At 49.6% G+C, this 12,022-nt stretch overlaps 1 protein-coding gene across 2 annotated transcripts in view; it reads left to right on the forward strand.

Annotated features, from left to right (window-relative positions):
• Positions 1-554: 554 nt before the first annotated feature.
• The window catches only part of MAN1C1 (mannosidase alpha class 1C member 1), a 47,615-nt gene continuing 36,147 nt past the window's right edge, over positions 555-12,022 (forward strand). The window contains exon 1 of one of the 2 annotated variants that reach the window (XM_041463131.1): positions 555-891. In XM_041463131.1, coding sequence (XP_041319065.1) covers positions 847-891 — 45 coding nt within the window. In that variant the 5' untranslated portion in view covers positions 555-846. The remainder of the gene's footprint in view (positions 892-12,022) is intronic. The other variant, XM_041463130.1, reaches the window with a different exon arrangement.

Raw genomic sequence — 12,022 nt, forward strand, 5'->3', positions numbered from 1 at the left:
GGCTTTTCCTCCCATCTCCACCTCCACCTGTCTGTCCCCTGTCCTCTTCTAACACAGCTCTAAAGATGTATTTGCTCTCAAAAATCAGCCCCTGGGGGGATGGAGGCACCAACTCACGCAGTTATCCTGCATCACTCTGCACATCGGCAGGTGGATCCGTCTTTGGAACACAAATATCTTGACAGTTTATCACTAAAAGATAATTAGGAAGAGACAGGAATGTTATCAGGAGCTCAGCCTCTGCTGAAAGCCCCTTGCTGAAGGTTGCTGAGTTCCCTTTGTGTGGTTTTTGACTGTTGTGACTGCAGTGAAAAAACTGCCCATTTTTGGGGCAGGGCTGGGGAAATGCTGCAGGTTCTCCTGATTATATATATATTTTTTTTTTTTTTTTTTGCCACAGCTCTGACCCCTGCCAGGAGAAGTCTCAGCTCTGGTGCTGGTTGCCTGTGGTACAGCTGTGTGGGTTTGGGTGTTCTGGAGCTCTCGGGTGCCCTGGGGGTGAGCTGTGATCACCACTTTGCCACAAGCAAGGCTCAGAGCAGCTCTCAGGCTGAGCCGGGCTGTGAATCCCATCATTGTTCATTTCTGACCATCTCCTTTCCACATCCAGCAGGGAAAAATTTGTCAGCCCTCTCCCTTTGCCTGCACTGTGCAACTTTCTGTCCGTACATTTGGAGCAGATGCCTTCCAGTGCTGTGATGTGGGGCCGAGCAGCACTCCGCGCTGTAATCCATCCGCGGTGCTGTACGTGAGGAGCACCACGCACGGTTCAGCTGGAGATGCTCCTCCCGAGCACATCTCCTCACTGAGGCACGTGGGGAGGGTCTGATCCTGTGTGCTGGGCAGATGGAAGCCCAGGGACTTCCAACAGACTTGCTCTGGCTGCTGGGGGTAAGGAAACCAGTTCTCTGTAAAATATTTACTACGGTGAAGCGGAATTGTGATCTCAAACCAGTCAGATGTGCTGTGATTGTAATTCTTTCTCTGGGGTAGAAATACCTCTGCAAGAGAGAATTTCTCTGCAGTTTGAAGCACGGGCTGGCTCCAGCCTTGCTGGAATTTTCCTTTGCTCCACACTCCTCATGCATTTATTTACTGAACCTGTGAAAGGGGTACTGTAGTGTAAATCCCACACATGGTACATGCAGTGAGTTTTTTGCTTCAGCAGCCTCCGGTGGATTCATGCAAACAGAATTTAGACCTGACCTCCAGCCTGTTTTAGCTGTGGGGGATACAGTTAATTGACTAAAAATGTATTTGTTCTGTTGGTGGAGTGCAGAGGCACAGGAATGTGAGCGTGCTGTGATCAGTGCTGCAGAGCTGTGTGCCTCAGCTCGCTCTGACCCAGCTCTCCCGAGCTGAGGGCACTCTGGAATTTGGGAGTGCTCTGCAATTTGCAGTCATTTGCTCTTCTCTCCCCAAGTCTAGCAGTGAAAGCACTTGTTCCACAACAACTAAATTTGATGCTAGACTGGTTTCTGAACTGCCACTTAGAGCCAGCACACGGCTCCAGCTCTGCAGAGCTGTTGGCTGCGGGTGATGAGTGACTGCGAGTGCTGGGCGTGGGGAAATGACTTTCTAGGATGCCCACAGATGTGCTGAAGGCCCTGCACTCTCCTGAATCACTTCAGGAAATGCACATCAGCTCCTTGAAATTCTTTGGACGGGCAGAGGGGGTTAGGGCAGGGGGATAGAGCCTGGCTGTGAGCTGTCAGTAATCCTGCTGTAACCTCCCTGCTCCTCCATCAGTCTGGGGCATGTGCACTTCCAGCTCTTCAAATATTTACTAAAAAGCAGTCACCTGCGTTAAGATTTCATCTTCCCAGCCAAAATTTTTATGGACTCATGATTAACTTTTAATCAATGATTAAATCTGCCCCTTAATGGGAGAAAGATTTTCGTGCTGAGTGTTCTTTCCTTTGGTTCTATATGCAAGGCTTTGCCAGATGAGGCTAATCCATCATGTTTGGTTTACTCTGTGATTCTGTTATTGTACAGATTGTTTATCATTTTGATGTTTTTGAATATGTTCTCCAGTATTGAAAACAATTGAGATTTTAGATGGGGCAGCTGAGAGGGAGAAAGGGAAATGTACCTTAGTACTAAATGAAAGACTGACCTGAATATAAAACTGACGTGGAGCTGTCAGAAGGAGAAGGCAGGAAGGAAAATTCACTCCAGTGGTGGCAAGAGGAGCTGGGAGCATTCTGATTTTTAAACTTAAGGAAGAGACTACATTTACATTCCCCAGAAAAATGCTTTTCAGTGGATGCTGTGAGTGGATTTGGCATGAGGAGCACACGCTGCCATGATTGCCGTCTTTACTCTCGCTCCCCTGGCACTTGAGTTCATCATCTGACACCACATTTTGGAAGGGCTCCAGAGGAGCTGTCGTGGGCAGTGGTGTCTGTGAGCTGCACATAATGTGAGGGCTTTGTGCACGATGCACTCAGAGCATGGCAGGAGGCAGAGCACACTGGGAGCTGTGCTGGAGCACTGGATAATCAACATCCCCTCGTTATGGGACAGGAGGGCACGCATTGGTACCCTGGCTAACGGGGCACAGCACCCTCTGGTAATTAAAGCAGGACACTTTGTGTCCTGTTCCTGAGGGCAGATCCATCGTGGCACCTCTGTGAAATGGGCACACGCTGCTTGAGCCCTAATCCAGCAGGAAAATGTGCAGCAGAGCTGTTCCTCCTGGGCACTCCAGCACTCCCCGGGAGGACGCTGGAGCGTGGGTAAAGCACGAGGCTGCACTAACCTGAAGTGACTGCTGTGCTTGCCTTCTGCATCTCCTGCTGCTGACAGCAGGGCTGCAGGGTCCCCTGTGTGAGTGAAGTCCAAGGAGGGATCTCCAGCGGGTTTGGAAAGGGGAATTGTGTTCCTGAGGCTTCATCCCTGGGCTGAAAGGTAACGGAGTGCAGCTTTCTAGGAATGGGAGCCCTGTGTGCTGGAACCTGCTGAGGGCCATCAGGCAGCCTGGGGGTTCCCATCCTTGTGTCCCTCTGTGTCCCCCAGCCCTGCCCAGTGTCCCCTGTGTGGGGCACAGGCCCCCATCGTGACCCCAGTGCCTGTTCCTCAGTGGAGCAGCAGGAACCCTGCACTGGCCCCCTTCGTGGGGCACCCTGGGGGTCTCCCATGCTGGCAGCTTGCACTGAACTTTGGTTTCTCTGTGACCTCTCCCCTCTGTCAAAGCCAATTGCAGTTTTCCAGCTCAGGAGGTACCGGGGAGGACGGGCAGGCGACAGCGGAGCTGAAAACGGTTCCTGGGTTTATTTGAGCTAATTGTTCTAAAGGCTGGGATTGAGTGGGAGCCAGGAGCTCATTAGTTCTAATCTGGCCTCCAACACTTGCCTTGCGTGGCCCTAGAGCTGTTGTTAGATTTCCTCTCTTAGATATTGCAAGAATAAGGCTGCAAAGAATATTAAATGCAAGAGATGGAGAAATCCTGCAGCATCTCGTGCCAGCAGCACTAGCACAGGATGATGATATACAGTGAGTGTTCCTCCTAGAGAGTGTCCCTTCCCTTCAGAGGGACTCGGTGACAGAGCTCCTGCTGATTTATGGAGCAGGATGGCTCTGCAGACTGTCTGTGCTGAGAATTGGAGCCGTGTTAGCAAGGTCCGAGCAGCCGTGTTTAAAGCAGGGCTCTTGCTCTAATTGTGTTAGCATGATTTCCCTGGGCAGGGAGGGAAGTGCAGAACCGTGTACTTTGAGAAGTAACAAAGGATAATTATAAAATAATCGCGTTTCATCCATCCTGAAACCCTCCTGCTGCCTGCGTTAGCCAGCAGGATAAAATACAAATAAAATACTTCCAGTGGAAAAGGGATGTTTCTGGCTCTCCTTCCATCTGAGCCTCATTTTTCTCTGGAGTTTTCTAGGAAGGACACGTTTTTATGTTGGAATTCAGCGCTGATGAACCCAAACAAGCCCTTGGCTGATTTCTGGTGCTGTTTTGGCTTTCCTGAAGGCCTTTCTCCAGCACCAAGACCGTGTCAGGATTGCTGAACCACCGTGGCTGGGTCTGATTATCTTATCTCTCAAAGGTTTGTGCTGCTGAGCCCAAACAACCAGAACACTGTTGTTGCTGGCTGTGGCTCTGCCCACCCTCACTGGTGGCTGCACAGCAAAATAATTCAAAAGGCTGATTTCAGCTCTGGCTGGCAGAGGACAAAGCCATAGGCAGCTCTCTTCTCTTGGTTCTTTCATTTCTGCCTTTCAAAGGCTCAAATCAAGTTCTGAGTTGAGTGTTAGGGTGGGATTTGGCGAGTGGAGGCTCGTTCCTTGGGCCTGAGCAGCTCTGTGGGTGCCACTTGTGCATGACGTGGGGTCTGTGAGCAAGGAGCTGCTCCTGCCTCTAATTTTGATGAACCTTTATGGCTGTTTTCTGTAGTTTATTACCCAGATCCCCAAGGCTGCCATTCCCTGCTTTTCTCTGTCAGCAGTCCGTTAGTCAGTGCTGGTGATGGCAGTGCTGGAGCAGTGCCAGGGCCCAGCCTTGATCCCTCTGGGGCTGGGAGGTCAGGCCAGGGAGAGCCAGGCCCCTCATCCTGCCAGCTGAACCCTGACATTGTTCTCACATCCACCCCTCCAACCTCATTTTCATCAGAGATCCGGTGTTTGTAACCTGCTTTGTAATGATTTATTGTGGGCTCTGGGACTCTTGGAAGGGTTTATCAGCCTCTGGCTAATAAATTTGCTACTGTGGTCCAAGAATTTCTTGCACCACTTTTGTAAGGTGACAGCTCTGACACGTGGCTCTAGGAAGGCTCTGAGTGAGTTTCTCGTGTCTTTTATTAGCTATTACCTGTGATAAATTATTGGACTAATCTCAGCTGACTACTTAATACTTGAGAATTGCTCTGTTCCTCTCTTCAGAAGTTCCAATCACGAGGAACTCTGGAAAAGGGAGAGGACAGCAGTGCTCCAATCTGTCCCTCTGAGCAAGGACTACAAAGACAGATGGGGAGCAGGTGAACCAGCAAGAAATCATTAAACTAAACTCATCCTCCCAGATCTCTCCTGCTAAGCCATCCAAGTGTGAGATGAAGCACAAGGTGTGCTGGCAGTCCTCAGCCTCCCTCTTTCTCCTGTTCCAGCATTTGGACTGAGACAAAACCAGTTTCCAAACAGATGTTTCTCCTGCTCCCTAAATCCGTTCTCACGGTGCAGAACAGGAGTGATGCAGGATGACTCTTGGCCTGTATTTACATTTTTTTCCTTCCCTTCTTCCTTTCCTTCAGCTCTCCCATCTGCTTCTGCTGTGTTTTGGGCCCCTGAGCCATCCATGTGTCAGAAGCAATTCACACCTTGTGGGTGCTGGGGGAGAGGCAGCTCAGCTGCTGGGCCTGCACTGGGGGAGTGAGGCTGGAAGGGGGAGAGGCAGAGCGAGCTGAGCATCTGGGGGAGCCTGGCACGGGGCTGTTCCTTTTGTCTCTGGCAGATGTGGTGGGTGTGAGGCTGATCCTCACTTCGTGTCTCTGAGAATGCTTTGGAAACGTTCCCTTGGCTGAACGGAAGCTCTTGGCTGTGCAGCCTGGGCTGCTGGGGTGGGAGCCCCCCAGAAGCTCTGGTGCACCCATCCTGATCGCCATCCCACCCAGGACAGGCAGGGAGCTCCTGCTCTGGGCAGGGAGGCTCTGCTGCCTCGGGATGGCAGATCTGCACACAGATCTGCTCTGGAGCCTGTTTAACTCTTCCCAGCCCACTGAGGATTCCTGCCATGCTCGGGAGTACAAAGCCTCCTCTCCTCTCCTCTCCTCTCCTCTCCTCTTTTTGTTTCTTTTCATTATTGATCTGTTTGACATTTGTCCTACAGGCTGTCAAACAGACAGGCCCAATACATTCTAGAGACTTTTTCTTTTTTTTTATTTTCCTTGATAAAGAAAAGCAAAATATTTCCACACCTTTTCCTTTCCTTCCTTCTCCTTGCAGCATTTTGGTTTACTTATGGCTACAGCTCCTTTTGAGCATCCCCTTGGGCTGTGGCTCTCCAGAAATGAGAATTCTGTGCAGATGGTATCTGTAGGGGAAAGGAAAAAACCTTCCCTTGCCATAACGCAGGCCTGTAAAAACAATCCTGCTTCGTGTTTGTGTTTCCATCCACCTTCCCGTTCAGCGTGGGGGGATTTTGGGAGGAGCTGCTGGATTCTGCCTGGCTGTTCAGCTGTTGCTCATGCTCACCTGGAATGCTGGGCACTTTCAAGGAGAATTTGTAGTCTGTGTGTAATTAGGGATTTACAAAGCCGTGTGCTGTACATGCTTGAAGGGAAGTGGCTGAAATGGAAGAGCCCTCGAGGCAGCCTGCAGGAACGAGACAGTGCCCAAAATCTTAAGAGCTCAGGGAATTTCCTGCCTGGTTTGTGCTGCAGGCTCAACACCCAGGAGGGGACTCGGAGGTGACATTTGAAGGAGCAGCATTACTGGGGAAGTAATTTTTTCCCCACTTTCTTTCCTCAGAGTGTGCTGGAATGCAATAGTAGCCACTAAGAAAAGCCAGACTGTCCAGCCCGGAGTGAAATGGGCTTGAAAAAATGCAAGCAGCAGTGTCACACAATGGGTGCTGGTGGCTTTCTGGTCCTCCTGCTGTCCTGTGAGCCTGCAGCCCTGGCAGGAATTCTCACCCTCACATTTAACAGGGTCAGCTCCCCTGGCCAGGTGCCTGCAGCCCTGGCAGGAATTGTGTCTCACCCTCACATTTAACAGGGTCAGCTCCCCTGGCCAGGTCTAACCTGGAGCGGGATTGCCTTTTTCTGCCGTCCACCTAAACCCAGTGGCAGCAGTGCCTGAGTGCTGACAGGCTTAGGACAGAAGGAATATTTATTGTGTTTATTGCTGGTGTGGCTGTGCAGTGCCAGCCTGGCCGTGCTCTGGAATATCCTGAGTCTGATCAGCCCTAGGGGCTCACAGGGAACACGAAGCTGAGGTGTCAGGGTGGCCAGGAACACAAATTCCTTTTATTCCCATCAGAATTTCCCCCAAGCTTTGATTCTGGGAAGCGAAGGAAGAGGAGGCTGCAGTTTGCCTCATCTCTCCATTAAATCACCCCGTGCTTTGGTCTAGACTTGCAAATTTGTTCTCCAAGCCATTGTCAGCCTCTTCCAGGCCAGCATCTCATTACAGAGCTAACTGCAAAATCAACTGCTCTTGCTGACATGTTTCCTGATTTAGATGCAGCTGGATCCAGCTGGGGTTTAGTGCCTCAGATAGCCCTAGAAGGGTTTTATTTTTTCCCCTCTTGACACAGTTAAATCTAGTTGCATTAGGAATTTAATTAGGTGTTAGTTTAATTGTGGTTTGAGCTGTTTTCTCCCATTCAGCTTTGCTAGCAGGGACTAAGTTAGGGAGAATCTTGACTTCTATTTCTGTCCTTGCCACTAACACTGACAACCTTGGGCTGCTCTGTGCTGGGCTTTTTTCTGTCCTCCCAGTCCTGCTTTTCCCTGATTGTGCTGGGCAGGGAGTGCTTGGCTCTGCAGGTCTGTGCTGGAGAACTCACTGTGACCTGGCTGCCTGGGAACAGCAAGGAGAGCTTAAAACTTACTTTTTTTTATACTGTGACTTGCTGGAAATTGATTTCTTCTGACTTTCTAAAGAATTCCCCCATTGTTCCAGTGATGGAGATCATTTTTCTGAGCAATGTCTTTGGCTGTTGTGCAAGGGAGGGTGAGCTATGGTAGCAGCTGATGGCAGAAAAATCCACCCATGCAGCTTTGAGAAGGAGCTGCCTGGAGTTTGCCAGAAAGAAATTGAAGCAAAGCCCCACTCACCTGTTGCTGGAATTGCTCTGTTACATTTACTTCCAGATAAAGCTGCCTGTAGCAAGCAATTCCTCTATCTGCCATCTCCCACTGAGCTCTCAGCTGATGTGTTTGCAGGCAGGAGCTGACAGGGATGGAAATTTTGGGTGAGAATCCTCCAGGAAGAGTGGAGCCCCAAGGAGGAGTTCTGTGCCCAGGCTGCTGCTTTAGATGTGAAAAATGAGCCTTTGTCTTGTGTTTAAGGGGAACCTGAGCAGAGCAGTGGCAGGTTTCAGAAAGGTGAGGCTTTCCTGAGCTTTGGGGGTCATTCCAAAGGGGAATCTGCTTTTGAGGGAGCTGGTTGGTGACAGGAGCCAGCCCTCCTGTGAGCCTGGAAAGGGTAAAACCCCAGTGCTCTGGGGACACCTTCCACTGTCCCAGGCCGCTCCAAGCCCTGTCCAACCTGGCCTTGGGCATTTCCAGGGATGCAGGGGCAGCCACAGCTGCTCTGGGCACCCTGATGGACCAAGTGAGCTCAGGCTCAATGTCCAGTGCACCCTGGACATTGCTGTGCACCCTGGATATTTCTGTGTCCAGTGCCCTCTGGACATTGCTGTGTCCAGTTCCCTCTGGATATTTCTGTGTCCAGTGCCTCCTGGATATTTCCACCCTGCCCATTCTCTGGGAGGAAAGGGCTGAGTGTGTTTTAGCTGGAGGAGCTGAGGAGCAGTGGAAGCTGCCCAAGGATGTGTCAGCCACCAGCGGAGAGGAAATCCTGCTGGAGTTGGGCTTGTGCTCTCCTGGCTTTCCTTTGGAGTGACAGGCTCAGGTTTTACCCCTTTGCCATCAGTTAAAGGGATGAGTTTGATTGAAGGTGGGAGGAGAGAGGGGATGTTGGATGACCACATCCCAAGGTGCTGGCAGCGTTTGAGGGCCCATGAAATGGAAATCTCTGCAGTTCCTGAGTGCTCCATTCCAGCAGGACAGAACATGGCTGCTGGAACACAGGCAGGTTAGCCAGCCTGCCTTTCAATTGCTGGAGTTCCTGTTGGGATCTATTGGATTTCCTGTAATCTTTAATTATAAGGTGTAATTACTTTAGGATGGATTATCAATGCTGGTGTCCATCTGCGGGAGTTGCTTGGTAACGTCCCTGGAGCTGCAGCTCCTCCTGCTCTGCACTTCCAGGCTTTTAGAGGCAGCCAGAGGAAGGCTCTGGATATCAGTGTCTGCCTAAATGGAACATCTCCACGCACTGGAGTGAGCACACAGCCTTTTTGTTATCATTTTGCTGTTACATAAAAGCATTACCGGGGACACGGGCCCAGAGAAGTAACCTGAGAAGTTGCTCAGCTTTCTATTAAAGGTTTTCAAATGAATTCCAGCCTTTTTATAGCATTCTGCCCTGCTGTTTGCCTGGATATTTATATCTCCATGTGATAATACTAAAGGCAGCAACACAAAGTAAACATGATGCTGTTTCATTACCTTTTCTGCAGATCCTGAATTATACAGGTTTATGCAAGTCTGATAAGGGAAAAATGCATCCATTATTCCAAACAGAAATGAGTTATCCCAATGTATTCAGGCAGACTTCTTCCTACAAGACTGACAGTTCCTCTTTTTCTTTTCTTTCTTTTCATCTGGCAAATTATGTTTTATACAGCAGGAGAAAATAAATGGCATTATTGCAGCTTAAAGAGCCAAAGTGGCACAGAGCTACTGTGGGGCAGCAAGGAGGTTAAAAGTGGGAAAGAACTGGTCCTGCTTTGGAAACTGTCAGCACAAATAATCTGCTTCCAGCTGCAGGAAAAGGAAGAGAGGTGGGGAAAAAACAAGTTAGGAATACAATAGGGAAATAAATATTAAAATTACACTCACCCCCCTGCCCTCCTTTTTTTTTTTTTTTTAAACTCAAACTGGAAATTTCTTTGATATTTTATAGGGAAATGTTTGAAGGGAAGTTGAAGGAAGGAGGCAAAAGAGCCACGGAAGTGGTTATCTTGTGAAGATAATGGCTTTGTGTAATGTTCCTTGGAAGTGCTTGAAAGGGGTTGATTGGTTGGTATATTTAGATTTCATCTTTTAAGCATTTACTAATTATCCCAGTCTAGATGGATAAAACTAATCAAATAGCTGTTTGGGAATGCTCTGCTTTGGAAATCTTCCCTGTTAACAAAAGGAGGGCAAGTGATGGTGGGGGGAGCTTTTTCTTCTTTTCTTCCCCTCTCATCTCTCTGCTTTTTGCAAGTCCATAAACCCAGAGATTTGGAGTGGTTCAGTTGTTAAATGTGCTAAAGATTTGCACATCTCTTCAAAGTGAAAACACTTTCTTGGTCAAGTTTTTATCCCGAGACCCATTTCCTCATTACCTGGATCACAGCATCCTCTAAATGCTTTTTATTCTGCTGCTGCCTCTGTGAAAAACACAGGTGGGCTGAAAGCCAGGTCCTTTTTGGGTTTGGATGGAGCAAAGCACAGGAAAAGAGAGGGATCTAAAAGGTGAAAACGATAGTGCAGGTTTGCAGAGGTCAGTTTTGTCATTTCTAGTTGATTTTAATCCAGACTTGTCTGGCTGGGCAGCTGAAACTCTCCGGAGTAACAAGTGACTTACAGGTGAAAGGAAAGGCAAGAGCAATGTGACAAATTAAGTTATAAATTTGGAAGTCTCTGCTATAAATCAGTGGAGACCCAGATTGCTTAGAATGCCAGGCCCAAATAGATAATTGTCTATTAGGTGGCAGATGGCTCACTGGTGAGAACAAAATCTGAAATTATGGATCTATTTCCATAATTTTTTGTGGTTCCGGTGCCATTTTTCAAATGCAAAATGGCACAATGTTAACACTGATGTATTGTGATGTGTCAGGACCAGAATCCATAAAATATTCACTTCTAATCCTGGTGGCTCATCAGAAATGGGCCTGGAACACCTCACCTCACACATTCCCCTCCCTCCTGCACCTCCATCCCTTCCCTTCCAGATGGAATTTGGAATCTCTGCTCAGAGGATGTGGAGCCTCCACTTTCAGGACCTTGCTGCATCCCTCCTCAGCTGCTTTGGAAGCTGAGGTGCTAAATTTGGACTGGAGAGGCAGCTGCAGGGAGCCAGAACGGGCAGAGTGGTGCAGATGCTTTTTTGGCTCTTCACCTTTTCCAGTTGCTGCTTTTTGGAGCCGTCAGTGGAGGGAGGCAAGCTCTGGGATGCTGGGAGATGAAAGGCTGCCACGTTCTGCATCCTGCCTCCCAAATCTGCAGGGTTTGAAGGCAGCCAGCTCAGTGTGCTCCACCTAAAGGGAGCCTGGCAGCTCGGTGAGGCAGCGCTGCCATCCCCTGATGATCGGCAGAGTTTGGGACAGAAATTTGTGCTGGGGAACTTCTCCCAGCAGTGTGAGAAAGGCAGCTGAAGTGGCTGGAGAGGCAGATGAGGGATGCAGTGTTGGCTCCATCAGCACTTGGAGCCCTGGGGGAAGTGGGGCACTTTGGGGAGCCTCAGGCTGTCCCTCCTTGATGAGGAGACAGGAAAAGAGGAGATTTGCGCTGTGGGAGATGTGGCTGTTGGAGGCTGAGGGGAATGGCTGGTTTTCCATGCCCTCCCTGGGATGGGGTGTCTGCAGGCTCTGGGTCCCAGGGAGCTGTGCCAGCACAGCTGGGTTCACCCTGGACCTTCTGCAGTGGAGGGGTTAAGGAAGTTGAGGGAAGGAAATAAATTAAAATGTCATACTCAGCTTAAAATGAAGCCGGGCCAGGATTACAGCGTCAGGAGTTTTAGGGGACAAAACAGAGTCATTTCCACATCCTCTGCGTGTCCAGGCTCCCTGTGTGCCAGGAGGGTGGGTCCCCCTTCCCCAGCCCCGATTGAGGGGGGCCCAGGAGGTGCCTGGCTCCTTCCTTTTGGTGCAGGAGCCCTGCTGTGGGCACGCTGCCTTGACAAACAGCATCCTTCCTGCTGCCAGCTTCAGCAGCAAGCTCTGACACATCCAACTGCTCTGCACTGCCCAGAGAGAGGCCAGAGCTCCTCAAAGATTCACCCTGTTGTGTTCATGGAGAGTGAGAGCTTCCCATTTAGAACCTGCTGCCACTGGAAAAAAAAACAACAAAACAAACCAAAAAGAGATTTGACCATGGAAAGTGAACACCCTGAGTCATATGCCTGGGACATGTTTGAGTGCATTTTGTGGAGGGTTTTTTCCCCCTCCTTGGGTCATTATTTAGTTTCCTCAGCAGAGCTCTCCACTGACTAATTCATCCCACACCGAGTTTTTAAACCCCAAATT

This window comes from Pyrgilauda ruficollis, unplaced genomic scaffold (genome assembly GCF_017590135.1).
Source record: "Pyrgilauda ruficollis isolate IOZ18807 unplaced genomic scaffold, ASM1759013v1 scaffold162, whole genome shotgun sequence".
NCBI classification, from domain to species: Eukaryota; Metazoa; Chordata; class Aves; order Passeriformes; family Passeridae; genus Pyrgilauda; species Pyrgilauda ruficollis.